Here is a 16,367-nt window from a genome sequence, read left to right as displayed (position 1 = left end):
ATAAGAAAAATGAAGCATAAGAATATGAACAATTTGAAGAAATATCAGAAAAAGAATAAAACATTTAAAAAAAATCCAGTTTCTTAATGAATAGATTTACTAAAAAGTATTTTATAAAAAATAAAAATAAAAACTTATCAAAGAAAGTAAAATACAATAAAATACAGGTTGGAATGGTTGTGTGAATAAAAAGCAGCTGTTTGAACATTAAATATGAACTCTGTGAAAACAGCTTCTGTTCTACGGCTCTTTTGTTTTCAGCCCTTCTTCCAGAAAAATTGGACCTGGGGGAAAGAAGGATGGGAGCGCTGTGGACATAAAATATTATCACAATATTATGTGGCATTTTAGCACTCATCAATCATTTTGGTTATAAATCTATCTCCTGTGTACAGCTAGAGCCCCAGAAAACAAATTCTGCTCTGAAATTAAAACTTGTGTGACCCCATCATGAAGTTGTTGCATTCAGTAGTGCAACTTTGAAACAATTCACAATAACTGCTTTGAAAAATGCATTGAAATCTAAACGCAGCATTTATTGATGTTTTGACGGAAACATTTGAAGAATAATTTCAAAATCTACTTTACTGTCAATTACTGTTTATTGTTATCATTACAGGATGACTTCTTTTTAATTACCTTTTTCTTCCTGTAATGGTAAATTATATAATTCAATAATTACCCAGCCATAACTAATTTTCAACTGTACTTGTACTCTTGTTCAAACATATACTGCGTGAACAACTTATTTTGCCTTCTAGAAACATTCCTATTGTCTCTTCTACCTCAAAATCTGCTATTAATCTTTGTCACCTGTCAGAGGTTGCATGTTCTGAAAAATTAAAATAGTCCCATCAGGTGAATTTATCTCGAATTCCTTCAATTACAGTTTAGGATTATTCTGCATCTTTTCTCCAGTGACTCTAAAAGTCCCAAACAGGAAGCATTGCTAGCTTTTATTCACTTAAAACAAGCTGGGTAAGCAAAAGAAAATGCACCTTCTCTAAATTTAGAAAGGTGGATCAATGACTTCCCACAGTCAGCAGCCAGTTAACTTAGCCAGGCACAAAGACTAGATTTGGGGTTTGTGGTTTAGATTTTGTCCTGTGATGGAGTGCTGACCTGTCCAGGATCAGCATTCCACACTCTGGATCTTTCCAATTTCTTTCCTGCTTTTCATCTCGCTCTCTTTATGATATCCACCTCATTTGTAACTCCTTTTCATGGTTCTCCATCCCCTTGTATTTTACTGCCCCTTTATGATTGTACCATGCTGTACTCGGTGAGGTTGTCCCTCTGAAACGGGCTGAAGTCACCTCTTCTCACTGCCAAGACATAAACAATGTAACCTCCTCCCTTTCTTATCTCTCTGCCTCCATCCCAGCCTCCCTCTGTTGTTCCCACCCTTTCGCTGTTTTTCTCTTATTCCAGCTTGTGCAGTGGGTGTGGCTGCAGTGTCTGGGGAACCAGTGGTCCATGTTTTTAATGTTTTTTCAGAAACAAAAACATTTAGCCAGGAGATACTTTACCAACAAACACATGGTAACAATCTAAATCTAAATTATAAAATGGACAGATAGCCTTAGGCTGCTTAATGTCTTGTTCCTGCTTTCAAACAAAAAGCGGATCTCCTGTATGGGAAACATAACATCCCTTGCACTTAGTTTTTCATGCTCTGTTAGTCATGCGTGGATGTCAAGAGAAGTACGAGTGTGTCAGAAGGATTTTGAACCCTTCTTCCTTTCTCAAGTTGACAGACTGAACTGAGTGATCTGTTTTTCTCCTCATATTTACTGTCTTTTTCTTTCCTGTGTTTTCCTCTCCTAGTCTGCCTAGTGGAGATGGCAAATCAGGCTCCAGCACATTACCGCCGATCAAATCGAAGACTAACTTTATTGAGGCCGACAAGTACTTCTTGCCGTTTGAGCTGGCATGTCAATCCAAATGTCCTCGCATTGTCATCACCTCACTCGACTGTTTACAGGTCAGTGGTAGGAGGACTCAGACGGGTATCCTCCAAAATGTTTGCATATACAGTTTGGACCAGATGTCTACATACATGGTGTTTATGTACAAACCATTATAGGGGGTAGTAAACTAGGATTTCTCTTGAAAAAGGATAAAAATCCCTGGTTGGGTATTTGTTTTGAGTTGTGGCAAAATAAAACCTGGATGATTCCTGCAGGGACTTGTGATGGATAGCATATGATTCTGATTTTCCAACTATCAGAACAGACAGTTTGCATCCTGGAAAGGGGTCCACCCAGACTCTTGAAGCTGCAGAATAGGAAAGAAAGCAAGAGGGTCCAACAACTGAAGGACCAATATGACCTGCTAAACCAGGATTTTTATAGCTACCTTCAGACGAGGACTTAATGGAGCAAATTACAAAATGGAGAAAAAGAAGGGGGGGTTGGATCTAGGTCCTAAATATGAGTCAGACTCGAGTTTGAAGCTAATCTCAAAACAGTATGTGGAAGTAGAGAGTTTCAAAGGTAATGAAACCATGTATATAAAAGCTAAGCAGGAGAAAGAGGCAGGTGCTGTGAAGACATTTAAGAATTTGGAGGAAACTAATAAAAAGCAACAGACGATAACCTGTTCAACATCTAGGAGGGAACTTGGGTGGAAACATGTGTCCAGATATTTTATAGCACAGAAAAAAAAAAAAAAAACATGACACCAATTCAATTCAATTCAAAAATACTTTATTAATCCCAAAGGGAAATTAAATGTTGTTGTAGCTCATATTATGAAGGTTTCCTCAAAGAGACGTTGTAGATGCTGATGGCTGTGGGCAGGAAGGATCTCTTGTAGCGCTCCGTCTTACAGCAGATCTGAAGAAGCCTCTGACTGAAGACACTCTGTTGTTGTAGGACAGTCTCATGAAGAGGATGCTCAGGGTTCTCCATAATGTTCTTCATTTTATGAAGGGTCCTTCTTTGCACAATGATCTCCAGAGGTTCTAGAGGAGTCACCAGAACAGGACCACCCTTTTTTATCAGCTTGTTGAGCTTTTTTAAGTCCCTGGCTCTGATGCTGCTTCCCCAGCAGATGATGGTAGAAGAGATCACACTTTCCACAACAGACTTATAGAAGATATGCAGCATCTTGCTGCAAACACCAAAGGACCTAAGCTTCCCAGGTAAAGCAGATCGTTGTCATATTTATGGGGACTCCACCAACATTAACCATTTTTAGCTAATTCTGCAGAAAGATATGGAGAAAGAGCTGAGGGTAATAATGTCTCTTTTATTTTGCTTGACAGCTCATTGATTTTCTACAAGCCTGAGAGCTGAGTTATAACAGAAACCTGAAATTATTCTGCTTTATCCCGTCCAAAACCAATTTTGAGGTCTGTCTGAAATCAACGAGATCCCCAATTGTGTTAAAGTTTAACGTGTATATTAAAATAATTTGGGTTGGATGTCCCTAGAGCCAGCCAAGCATCCTGGGATTGGGCCGCCGAGATCTCCACCTTCTTCTGGCGCCCAATCCTCTTGCACCGGTCCCTCACGATTCCCCCTGCAGGTGGTGGGCCCACTTGGGGATGGTCTAGCGTCTCTCCTTCGGGCTTGGTCCGGCCAGGTCCCGTGAGGAGCAACCCAGTCACCAGGCGCTCTCCGACGGGTCACGACCCCAAGCCTGGCTCCTGGGTGGGACCCCGGCTCTGCTGTACTGTGCGACGTCACATGCCTTGATTGTGTGGTCCTCATGAGGGTGTCTTGAGGGGACAGGTCTCTGACAGTTGTTTCGGCCTACGGGCCAGGCGGTAGTGCGGAGTACCCGGCCTTCTTGATGTCCCTGTCGGGGGTGCTGGATAGTGCCGCTCCAGGGGACTCCATTATTCTCCTGGGGGACTTCAACCCCCACGTGGGAAATGACAGTGACACCTGGAGAGGCATGATCGGGAGGAATCGCCTCCCCGATCTGAATCCAAGTGGTGTTTCGTTATTGGACTACTGTGCTAGTCACGGACTCTTCATAATGAACACCATGTTCAAGCATAAGGGCGTACATCAGTGCACTTGGCACCAGTACGCCCTAGGCAGGAAGTCGATGATCGAATTTGTTGTCGTATCGTCAAAACATTTGGCTGCATGTTTTGGACACTCGGGTGAAGAGAGGGGCTGAGCTGTCCACTGATCACCATCTGGTGGTGAGTTGGATCCACTGGAAGAGGAGAAAGCCGGACAGACTTGGCAGGCCCAAGTGCATAGTGAGGGTCCACCGGGAACGTCTGGCAGAGCCCTCGGCCAGGAATGTATTCAACTCCCACCTCTGGGAGAGATTTGACCATATTCCGAGAGGATGTTGGAGACATAGAGTCCAAGTGGACCATGTTCTCCGCATCAGTTGTCGATGCTGCTGCCCGTAGATGCGGCCGTAAGGTCTGCGGTGCCTGTCGCAGCGGCAATCCCCGAACCCGGTGGTGGACACCGGCAGTAAGGGACTCTGTCAAGCTGAAGAAGGAGTCCTATCGGCTGTGGTTGGCTTGTGGGACTCCTGAGGCGGCTGATGGGTACCGTGAGGCCAAGCGTGCCGCGGCCCGGGCTGTGACAGAGGCAAAAACCCGGGCCTGGGAGGAGTTCGGTGAGGCCATGGAGAAGGACTACCGGTTGGCCTCGAAGCAATTCTGGCAAACTGTCCGGCGCCTCAGGAGGGGAAGCAGTGCTTCGCCAACACTGTTTACAGTGGGGATGGGAGGCTGCTGACCTCGACTGGGGACATTATCGGGCGGTGGAAGGAGTATTTTGAGGATCTCCTCAATCCTGCCATCACGCGGCCCCTGGTGGAAACAGAGGCTGTGGACTCGGGGTTAGACTGTATCATCACCCAGGCTGAAATCACTGAGGTTGTTAAAAAGCCCCGTGGTGGCGGATCTTCGGGGGTGGATGAGATCCACCCTGAGTACCTCAATTCCCTGGATGTTGTAGGGCTGTCATAGTTGGCATGCCTCTTCAACATTATGTGGCAGTCGGGGACAGTGCCTCTGGACTGGCAGACTGGGGTGGTGGTCCCCCTTCATAAGATGGGTGACCGGAGGGTGTGTTCCAACTACAAGGAGATCACACTCCTCAGCCTCCCTGGTAAGGCTTACGCCAGGGTATTGGAGAGGAGAGTCCAGCCGATAGTCGAACCTCGGCTTCAGAAGGAGCAGTGTGGTTTTCGTCCCGATCGTGGAACACTGGACCAGCTCTATACCCTCTACAGGGTACTTGAGGGTTCATGGGAGTTTGCCCAACCGGTCCACGTGTGTTTTGTGGACCTGGAGAAGGCATTTGACTGTGTCCCTCGGGGTGCCCTGTGGGGATTGCTCCAGGAATATGAAATTGGGGGCCCTTTATTAGGGGCCAGCCGGTCTCTGTACAAGCGGAGCAGGAGTTTGGTCCGCATTGCCGGGACTTAGTCGAACCTGTTCCCGGTGCATGTTGGACTCCGGCAGGGCTGCCCTTTGTCACCGGTCCTGTTCATAATTTTTATAGACAGGATTTCTAGGTGCAACCAAGGGCCGGAGGGGGTCTGGTTTGGGGACCAGTGGATTTCGTCTCTTATTTTTGCAGATGACGTGGTCCTGATGGCCATTTCTTGCCAAGACCTACAGCATGCGCTGGGGCGCTTCGCAGCCGAGTGTGAAGCGGCTGGGATGAAGATCAGCTCCTTCAAGTCCGAGGCCATGGTACTCGACCGGAAAAGATTGGAGAAAAAAAAAATCATATTTCAGACTCTATTCTGAGCAGAATACAGTCTGAAGTAGTACAAAACAACCTCAGCAGGGCCAAGCAACACACACATAAGTAAAGATTTAGCAAGGGTACGGTGGAATCTTGAGGATGCGAAGTCTGTAAGTCTGAGTGTGTTTGCAAGAATTAGACTGTCAACACTGATAGAAGCGCCATTGTCCTTGAGAAGAGAGGTGGAAGTTTTATCAATCGGCCGCATAGTCCTATCAGCACACAGCTGGTAGGGGAGTGCTGGGGAAGAGCGTCATGTTTATATAACATCCAGGAGATATTTTGTTGATAGCCAGTTAGCAGAAGTTGCCATGGCCATATTGGGACGCCAGATTTAGAGAAACAGTAAATGTTGTAGTTCAGGCAGTTCTGAATTTCCAACTACCTTAAGAGTTTTACTGGTATGTCTCAATTCCGAATCCAAATAGCCAAATTTCTGGTACTTTCCGCAGATCTCAAGCGCACAACTTCTCCAAGATTATATCCTTTAACCTCTGAGTCCAGCCGCTGCCAGGCTACGATTCTGTTCAGGAATCGTGTCCAGCTTGCGATTCTGCTCTCTTAACAATTCAGTCTGAGTGTTGATCGCTCTACAGACTCCATCCAGCATCACAGGCAGCTTTGGAATGCTTTGAACAGCCGCCCACGTTTTCAGTCGATAAACCAGGTAACCACCAACTCCAAAAAGCAGAAATCCTGTTATCAAAAGTCCAAATATGTACACATCTTCTACCGACATCGTAGTCAGGCATACAATCTTCCACTGCTGCCAAGAATCCATTGTGTATCCAGAGAAGAACCTCCCGTCTGGACAAGAGCCCTGTCTTCCCATCGAAAAAATTTCATCAATTACGTTGAGAGACCAGGTGACCAAATCCATAATTTACAAGTTTGGAGGGTATGCAAAGTGAGGCTCTGAGAAAAATACAGACAAAAGCAGAAGCAGGGATCAGCAGGGAGGGAGAGAGAGAAAACGGATGTGTCTTCCACCGAGAGCAAGAAAAAGAAAAAAAAAAGTATACGTTCCTACCTTCACCGATGGCCATGAACTTTGGGTCATGACCGAAAGAACGAGATCCCGGATACAAGCGGCTGAAATTAGCTTCCTCCGTAGGGTTGCCGGGCACTCCCTTAGAGATAGGGTGAGGAGTTTGGCCATCCAGGAGGGGCTCGGAGTAGAGCCGCTGCTCCTCCACATCGAGAGGAACCACTTGAGGTGGCTCGGGCATCTATATCGGATGCCTCCTGGACGCCTTCCTCGGGAGGTGTTCCAGGCACGTCCCACCGGGAGGAGGCCCAGGGGACGGCCCAGGACACATTGGAGGGACTATGTCTCGGCTGGCCTGGGAACGCCTTTGGCTGTCCCCGGAGGAGCTGGAGGAGGTGTCTGGGTGTCTCTAATGAGTCCGCTGCCCCCGCGACCCGATACTGAATAAAGCCGAAGACGACGAGTACGAGGGTAGGATGTCCAAGAATAACTAAGGTACCAGCAAGGCTTAAGCCTTGCTTTAATAGGAAAATGTTGAACACCACTGTCACTGTCTGCAGCGAAATGAGGGAATTAATAAGTGCCTTTTCCAAAATTGACCTTCAAGGTTGACCATAATTTGCAATAACCTGCATGGACAAGCCAAATGTCTTCTGGGGAAAGGTTTAATGGTCTGATGAGACAAAGATTAGGCTATCTGGCCAGTGATTTGAAGAATTATTGTGGGAAGCGATATAGGCATTCAAAGCCACAAATACACTAATAGGTATGGTGGTGGTGGCATCATGCTGAGGGTCTGTTTTACTGCCACCGGTGCAGTGCACAAGTGGATGGAAAGATGAAGAAGGATTACATCCAAATTCTTGAACCTAGTATTCCCAAATACAGATCAAAACAGTTTTTTTTCTGCTGAGATGAAGCTTCTGGAATGGCGCTGACCTCAACCTTATTGGACATTTCATTGATTGTGATGCCGGAAATTGTTTTATCACCAGAAAAATTGTGACTTGAAATCTGTGACTTGATGAGGGACATTTGATTTAGTATTAGAGGGACTATGTGCATATATCTAAATCTGTAAGTAAATATTAAAAGTTTTGTGGATTATAGAAAATCATTAAACATCAAACATTAAAATCAAACTTGTGCAGTAAGTTCTTGTTAAAATTCATTGAAGTTGTTTGTTTGTATAATCACTTTACGTTGAAATAAAGAACAGCTCAAATGCATCATTGGGAGCCCCAAATTAATGATGAAAGTATGTAAACTTCTGGCCAGCCCTTGATATCTGGATGGTGGAGTCAGATGTGATTTTTAGTCCTTGCAGAAAATGTCAGACAGTACAGGTTACCAGGTCAAGCTCTGAGGTCAAATTGCACTCCTATTGCTGTGTTTTTACATATATTTATGTGACTTGCAGAAGCTGATAGCATACGGCCACCTGACGGGCAGCGCTCCGGACAGCACAGCCCCAGGCAAGAAGCTCATTGACAGGATCATCGAGACCATCTGTGCTTGTTTTCAAGGACCGCAGACAGATGAGGGCGTGCAGCTACAGATTATTAAGGTTTCATCTCATTCTCTTAATTATCTCGGTTGATTACGAAGATACTCAAACTGTTTAGTGTTATAAGATTCAGCTTGTGCAAACAGCAAAATGATAAAAAACATACTACTTTAATGAAAAGGCATAAAAACGTCATAGCCTTTACAGCACTGACTGCGTGTAGAAGAATATTGTTACCCTGGAAGTCCACCATTCCACCAAATGCTTCATACTGGCTCGGTGATCTCATGAATTTTATCCAGTTAGAGAAAGTTCAATATTCATTGTGAGACACATTTTACTTTACTTGAAATGTGATCCTCACATACTTAGCTAACCCTACCTCACTACCTGAAAGTGTTTAGATCACTTGCCCACTGCAATGTCCTGGTGAACCATAAACGTCCTTCACAAGATATAAGTCACAAATTTATTTTTATTTTTCACTCCACTTAAACCTTTGCGCCCTAATTTCCAGGTCTCCATACTCGCTGTCAACCAGAGATAATGTTTGCCCAGTTTTCTCCCTTGCATTCCTTCCAACACAGCGGCCCTTCTTAATATTATTAAATTAACCGTGCACATCGTTTTGCCATATGAGTCTGTGAGAAAAGCCACCATGCATAGCTAAATGCTACCTCTCTCTTAATTTCCCAATATGTTACAGAATACTTTGGGGTCAGTCAAGCATCCCTTTCAGCCTGTTCAATCGCTCCCCGTCTTTTAACTGGAACACACAGACATGGGCACAGCTCACCGATCCTTTAAATAATAAATATATTTTATCTCCAATATTCCTTTTAAATATTAGAGGCATCTTCTCTTTTCTGTTCTTTGGCCCAGTGGAAGTTGACAGGCTCCTTTTAATGTCTCTATTTTATGAATAATTTAAAATCTGCTTTATGTCGTTTATGTGTCTTTTTTTCGTGCAGCACTTTGGGTGAACTTGTTTTTTTTTAGTGTGCTTCATGAATCAATTGGATTTGGACTTACTACTGTTGGAAAATGAATCACAGCAGTTATTGGTTACTGAGAACCAAATACCATCAGATTTTCTGAGATCAAGAAGTGAAATAATAATCATTAATGTAGCAGTTAAAATAGATTAATTTTCTCTAATCTGCTCCTATGCAGATATGTGGTTTTAGGACAATGTGGCTGAGCAAACACCAGCTCTGAATATACTAAGTGTTTCGATTTATTTTAAATAGTTTTCAAAACTACTTCCTATATGTGCAGTTTGTTGTTTCCACTTGCAGTATGCCACTCTTAATGTAGCTTTGCATGCTGAAGAGTGCTGGAAATACTACCAGAAGGGAAAAGTACTAGACACTCTATTAAGATTGCATTCATCTCACAGCTCCTGTCTTTCCTTCTTCTCTAAAGGCTCTTCTGACAGCCGTGACCTCCCAGCACATAGAAATCCATGAAGGTACCGTGCTGCAAGCCGTCCGTACCTGTTACAACATCTACCTGGCGAGCAAGAACCTCATCAACCAGACCACGGCGAAGGCCACGCTCACGCAGATGCTCAATGTCATCTTTGCACGCATGGAGAATCAAGCTGTACGTCCAAATGCTCTTAAAAACACCTTACAGTCGCAAAGCGTCTTCTCTTTTGAGCCACACTGTGTGAAAACTGCTCTAATAGAAGCTAGTTTATGTTATAATGAATTAAAGAACGCAATCAGCATTTTAACAATGCCATGCTATATTAGCATTTTATAAAGCATCGCTTTGGATTGTAATACAGGTGCATCTCAGTAATTTAGAGTGTCGTTGCTAAGTAAATTAATTTCAATAATTCAATTCAAATTGTACAACTAGTATAGATTCAATACACACAGTGTTTAATGAAGTGTAATGTTATGGCCCAGGCTATAATGGGTAAATCTGCTGACTTGACAGTTGTCATTCAGACTCTCTACAAGGTAGGTATGCCACCAAAGGTTATTGCTTAAGAAGCTGGCTGTTCAGAGTGTTGTATGAAAGAATATTGATGGAAAGTTAAGTGGAAGAAAAACCTTTGGTAGAAAAAAGTGCACAAGCAACAAGAAAAACTGCAGGACTGTGAAGCAAAGCCAATTCAAGGCTTTAGGGGAGATTCCCACGCCTTGGATTGTGGCTGGAGTCAGAACTTCAACATCCACCACTCACAGATGTATCCAGGACATGGGCTACATCAGTCTCATTCCTTATGTAAAGCCACTTCTGAATAATTAGACACAATGTCATGAGTCTCTTCAATGGGACAAGGAGAAAAAGTTTTGGAATTTTGTTAAATGCTCAGTTATTTAAACTCCTTGTTTTTCTGATGAAAGTTAATTATTCACTTCATTTGGAAATCAAGGTCCTTGAATCTGGAAAAGGAGAAGAGTGGCATGGAATCAACATTGTTTAAGGTCCAGTATGAAGCTCCCACAGTCAGTTATGTTTTGTGGAGCCAAGTCCTAAGTGGTCATGGCCATCTCCCAGGAACTTGAACGAGCATGTCATGCTTCCCTCTGCTGATGAGATTAACGCTGCTGATTTTATTTCAATACTTGCTGTAAATAGCATTGTGACCCACTGTGCCTGTTTGGCTTGTTTCGCCTCACCTAAACCCCATAGAGAATCTTTGGAGTATTGTTAAAAGGAAGATGAGAGACACCAGACTAACAAAGCAAACAAGCTGAAGGCGACTATCAAAGCAACCTGGGCTTTGCGAACACCTCAGCAGAACCACATCCATACCACGCCTCGTTGATGCAATAATTCATACAAAAGGAGGCCCGACCAGATATGGAGTAAATATACTGTTCAGTACACAGGCATACCTTTTAGTGGAAGGCCGAAGTTTCTTTATTCATTTTAATATTGGTCTTGATTTTGATTTTATCAGCTATAATCCAGAATGATAAACATTAACAGCAAATAAATCACTCTGTAGGTAATACATCTACTGTGTTTAATAGTTTGGGTTCTCGTTTGATTATTGAAGTTAATTCACTTTCCGGTGATAATTGTAATTTGTTGAGATGCACCAGTATTATCGTATCAACAAAAAAAAACAGCTTACTCTAATCTCATCTTTTTCTTTTTGAATGACACTTCTCCCCTCCTCACCTGCCTCCCTCCCTCCCCCCTTTTTGGACATATAGCTTACAAATCACAAGCTATCTTGGTCTCTGGCCTCCAGAAAGCGTGACCGCCAGGTAAAAAGCGTGCAGGACTGCCCGTGACATTGCCTGATCAGAACTCTTTCAACTCTTTCCTGTGCATCTGTGTTTGGGCATTCAGCTTATTTTTTTTTTTTTGACCCTCCCTCATTCATCCGTGACTCATTCGTTCTCTTTCTTTGCTCCAACACTGCACATGAATGCTGCACACTCTTTCCATCTTATTGCTTGCTGTCGCCTCTCTCGCTCATCTTGCTTTTCCACAACATTAGTTTTTAATTGCACCAGGAAGTGGTGAAAGCTTTTATATTCAATATGTGCAGTGATATGTGACTGATAACAAGTCAGACACAGAAAGAGTAGTAAAAGCAGAGGATTGAGAGACAAGGCGGACTTTACGTCCTGTCCCTGCCCACAGGAGATCAATTTTCTGTATTTGTGTGTAGATGCATCCCACTGGCTGCAGCTCAGCATGGTGTGATCACACACACACACACACATACACACACGCAGTGTTTGTCTCACGCAGCCTTCACCATCCGACTGAGGTGGCATTTAAATAATGAGCTTAGTTTGTTTGCGCTGCCTCGTCTGTCCCCTGCAGTACATTTGTCTGCTCCCTTCGCTGCTCCTCTTCAATACTAATCGCTTATGTAGAAAGGCTGTGTCGATGACTTAAATCTGTCAGGTTTTCATGTGACAATAGCGACAGTCCTGTTTAATTGGAATGGAACAGCTTCTAATAAGGGTGTGGTTTTAAACCACTTCAAACCTTAGTCCAATTAAAAGTAGACGTTGATCTTGGGAGCAGCTTTTCAGAGATTCTCGCAATAAATCAGAAAAGGAAACATTCATACTTGTCCCCAGTCTCACCAGATTTGTCCTCTTATTTCCAGTTTTCATTAGGTTAACCTCCGATCAGATGTTTAAATACACTTTATCATGGGCATGAATGCTTTTATAATTTGTTGCCCTTTAATTATAAATTGGACAAATCTTGACTTTGATCCTTTCTCCAAAACAGAAATTTATAGATGGTTGAAACTTTGATAGAAGTGGTTGTTCTAACAGGACAATAAATCAAATTACCTTCGTAGTTTGGAAGTTTGCAATATTGCAAATATAAAAAAGAATGCCTGGCAATATTTGGTAGTTAATTTAACTTTATGTGTCAGACATTCAAACCTACCAATAATATATGTGGCCACCTGGATGGACTCTCATTGTCATTTAAGCCAGCACCAAATCTAGATCTTAGTGACTATGGTGCCTAAAGTCAAGGAGCGAGATGGAAATGCCATGATTAAAGAAGAGCGAAAAAAAATTTGCTGCTCTACAGTGACCTCACCTTGATTTTAAATGAATTTAACCAATTATGCCAAGAGGAATGATTAAACGTCCAGGTGGGCCTACAAATACCGTGTTGGTGAGGTGCGTCATACCAAATGTCTAGTCCAATCTGTGGGGATTGTGTTTATATTTTACATTTTATGTATAACTTTGAGCATGTTTTCATTACAGAAAATCTACGCTAGTTTCAAACTTGTAATTTATGATTGATTGATAATTTGGGTAAAAAGTACAATTAGTAGTACAGCCCATAAAATAACATGTAAAAACATAATCAAACACTTTTCCCCCATGACCAATCAATTCATTAAAGTTTTATTATCATCCTACCCTAACAAAAAAAACAAAAACAGATTGAATGCATTACTGTAGGCCACAATGAACGACGCGATGTACGGCACGCACCGTCAAACATCTCGCAAGACTTGATGTAAGATGTTGATAGCAACCTGGCTCACTGTACGACAGAGAAGGCCAGACTACAAGACTTGTTCCCCACAGAGAACCATGATGAAAAGATCTGATGGATGTGTCAGTGCCGCAGTGAATGGATGACAGGTTAATGTTATCACCTCATTATCGAGAGGAAGAGAAGGACAAGAAAACAGCTGTAGAAGTGTTCGTGGCTGGCAGAGGAGAAATATAATCAGACGTCGGTCACAGCAGCATTTTCCTAAGAACTTTCTGACATTGCTTGAGATCGCCGGTTGGTGTTCCTGTCGATTCTTTGAAAATTAAAAAGACAGAAAACAATTGCACACTTAGAACACAGCTTTAGGCAATAAGACATACCCATGGTGAGTGTAGGTAAATGTCTCACTGGAGCCATATCACTGTGAATTTGTGAACGTGTCACTTTATTTACATTTTCAAAAGTCCCGTCCAGCTTCCCGACTGTCGACTCTACCTGTGTGATTTTCTTTTTAACCTTTTAGTCTCTGCAAGTCTGCAAATGCACTTGGATTGCAAAGCTGGTATTTTAAGTTGGCTGAGACAATTTGCTCTGCTTGTTGGTGTTCTTTTTACCATATTGAAAGTTGTTTTTTCCTGTTTAAATGGTGTCGTTTATTAACAGCACAGATACAGTTAAGCCCAAAATTATTCATACTCCAAGCAGATTTAGAGTTAATAGTATCGTCATTGAAGGATTCAAAGAAGAAGTTAGTTTCTGATGGGTGATGACACGGACATCTCATAAATACATTCTTGTAAAAGGAGTAATATTTATGTGGTTTTATTTAACTTCAATTAAACAAATGCCTTTATTGAATAACAATCAATGGAATATCGTTATCTGCATTACAACAATTAAGCCTTTCTTGTAAATGCTGACCAGCTTTTTATATGTTTCTTCTGGTATTCTGATGGCATTTTATCTTAGGTGATCAGCGCCAGGTGAGTTTGGCCTCCTTGCCATCGCCCTAATCATTTAGCTCCATTTACAGATTCTCTGTCAGATTCAAGTCAGAACTAGGGATGGGCAAGAAGCGTAGCATTTCTCATAATAGAGAAATAAAGATTTCTGCAGTTAAAAATAGAGATTTGTTGTGATACCACTAAACTCTGATGTCTGAAGACCCCCTAAACAGGCTGGATGGCTACGTTTGGTTTAATAAGAGCAGCACTAAATATCAACACAAAGCAATCACTGTTACTATTATTGCATTCTATTTAAATATTCAGTTGCACCTCTTTATGTAACAGGTGTATGGAAATAGCCAGTTTGACAGTGTGTAGCTTTTATTTATTGAGTATTATGATTAGTAAAGGCTTATAGCCAAAAGCCTGATTATTTTAAATACTTTTATTATTACACCCAAAAGTACCTCAAAGTATCATGATAATGATTTAAGTCTGTATCGTCCATCCCAATGTGAATAAAACCAAATGTTACCATCATCCAGCAGCCAGTCTGCTCTTTATAAGCAGGCATGACACACATCATCCAAGTGGTTGCTGTAAATTTTAGTCATTTCCCAACAAAAATGCTTTCTGCCACCAGCAAACGTAAATGGACCCAACACGTACCGGCCAGCATGAAGTGATTCACTTTGTCTCATTGCTGTTTAAGTAGCATGCCGTTTTGCTCTTAGCATATTTATGTGCATTTCCACACAGACACACAGCAGATTTATGCTGACACACCAAGTATATGTTGGGGAGAGAACAGAAACGGTCTTGTAACCCTGCTGAGGCTCAGTGTCCAAACAGGAAAGGCAGACACGATCTTAACCAATGTTTTCCTACTTAAGTTTCTAATCCATGCTGCTTTCTAATAATGATTTTTCTCTCACTTCTGTGTCTGTTTTTCTTTCTTTTTTGTCTTTTTTTTTTTGGCCTGCGTCTGTCTCCCACCCCTCTGTCAGCTGCAGGAAGCTAAACAGCTGGAGAGAGAGCGGCACCGGCAGCACACCGAGCCAGAATCCCCCCAGCTCCAGAGTCACGTTCACCCACCCAGCAAGGCTCCGACCCAGGAGGCCAATGGCCCCATCAGCCCTGCGACTCCCAGCATCGCCTCTCCCTCCACTCCGTCCACCCCTTCGACGCCGGCCCCAGAGTCCAGCAGCTGCAGGTCTGTGTCGGGGGAGCACGAGGATCAGGGAGAGCAGCCGGCCCCTGACGAGAACCCGGATCCTGAAAAAGGTTCTGAGTTCTGCGCGGCTGAAAACGAGCAGACCGAGGCAGACCAAGCCACTGCAGCAGTACAAAGTGGGATTTTTACCATTATTTTATGTAAACCTGTATAAAGATTAGATAAAAAATAGAACTTATCTGTCAGTTGCACCTTGAAGAAGTGCTGTTCTGCTTTTATTCTGTGCAATAAATGGTGAGCTGGATCTCCCGCTTGATGCCAAGAGTAGACAGACTGGGTTGCATGCTTTGTGCCAAAGTGCAAAGCATTTTGTCTCACCAAAGCATCTCGAGTTTTATTGTAAGTTTAGCATAAATACACGTTAGTAAAAAAAACCCTACAAATGGGTCAGATGGGTAAATTAATTAGGCCCTTATTTCACTCAATAACAAAACAATTTGATCTGACATTTAAAATGTACACGTAAACATGAATTAGTTAAATATTTGCACCTTTTTACACTTGGAGATTCACAGTACATGTAGCTTATAAAAGTAAGCAGGATGAACTCATAGTGCTCCCTCACTACAAGTACCAATATAACAAATGTTAAATATAAAGAATAAATTCTGTCTTTTGTTAATATATTCTTTTATTTTTGTACTTTTTTTTACTTTAACTTCCATTTTTATTCATTATTTATTTATTTATTGTTAAAGCAACAATGTCTTTAAATCACATCCTAACTGTATTTGCGGGTTATGCTCAGATGCAGCATCCAAACAGCATGAAGGAGCAGGTGAGGAAGAGGATGAGGAAACCCAAAACTACGAGGAGAAAGCCCAGGAAATTGTCCAGAGTATTTTGCAGGAGGTGGTCAACACTGTGGCTGGAGGTGAGACATGCTTTGTTATTATGTATTTCAAAGGAAGTAGCTCAGAGTTCCTCCAAGCTCCCAGTCTGCTCTATGCTCGTGTTTTTATTTTGGTTTTCTTTGTCATCTGACTGAACCGTGTGT

General features: G+C 42.6%; 1 protein-coding gene across 3 annotated transcripts in view; it reads left to right on the top strand.

Annotated features, from left to right (window-relative positions):
- arfgef1 (ADP-ribosylation factor guanine nucleotide-exchange factor 1 (brefeldin A-inhibited)) overlaps window positions 1–16,367 on the top strand; it is an 84,291-nt gene that overhangs the window by 30,491 nt on the left and 37,433 nt on the right. The window contains exons 3-8 of one of the 3 annotated variants that reach the window (XM_047349557.1): window positions 1,828–1,984; window positions 8,144–8,290; window positions 9,656–9,835; window positions 11,410–11,463; window positions 15,144–15,486; window positions 16,119–16,244. In XM_047349557.1, the coding sequence (XP_047205513.1) occupies window positions 1,828–1,984; window positions 8,144–8,290; window positions 9,656–9,835; window positions 11,410–11,463; window positions 15,144–15,486; window positions 16,119–16,244 (1,007 nt within the window). The remainder of the gene's footprint in view (window positions 1–1,827; window positions 1,985–8,143; window positions 8,291–9,655; window positions 9,836–11,409; window positions 11,464–15,143; window positions 15,487–16,118; window positions 16,245–16,367) is intronic. The other 2 variants (XM_047349559.1, XM_047349558.1) reach the window with 2 other exon arrangements.

The sequence above is a fragment of the Girardinichthys multiradiatus genome, chromosome 21 (assembly GCF_021462225.1).
Source record: "Girardinichthys multiradiatus isolate DD_20200921_A chromosome 21, DD_fGirMul_XY1, whole genome shotgun sequence".
Classification (NCBI taxonomy): Eukaryota; Metazoa; Chordata; class Actinopteri; order Cyprinodontiformes; family Goodeidae; genus Girardinichthys; species Girardinichthys multiradiatus.
This window is presented reverse-complemented; position numbering and strand designations above follow the sequence as displayed.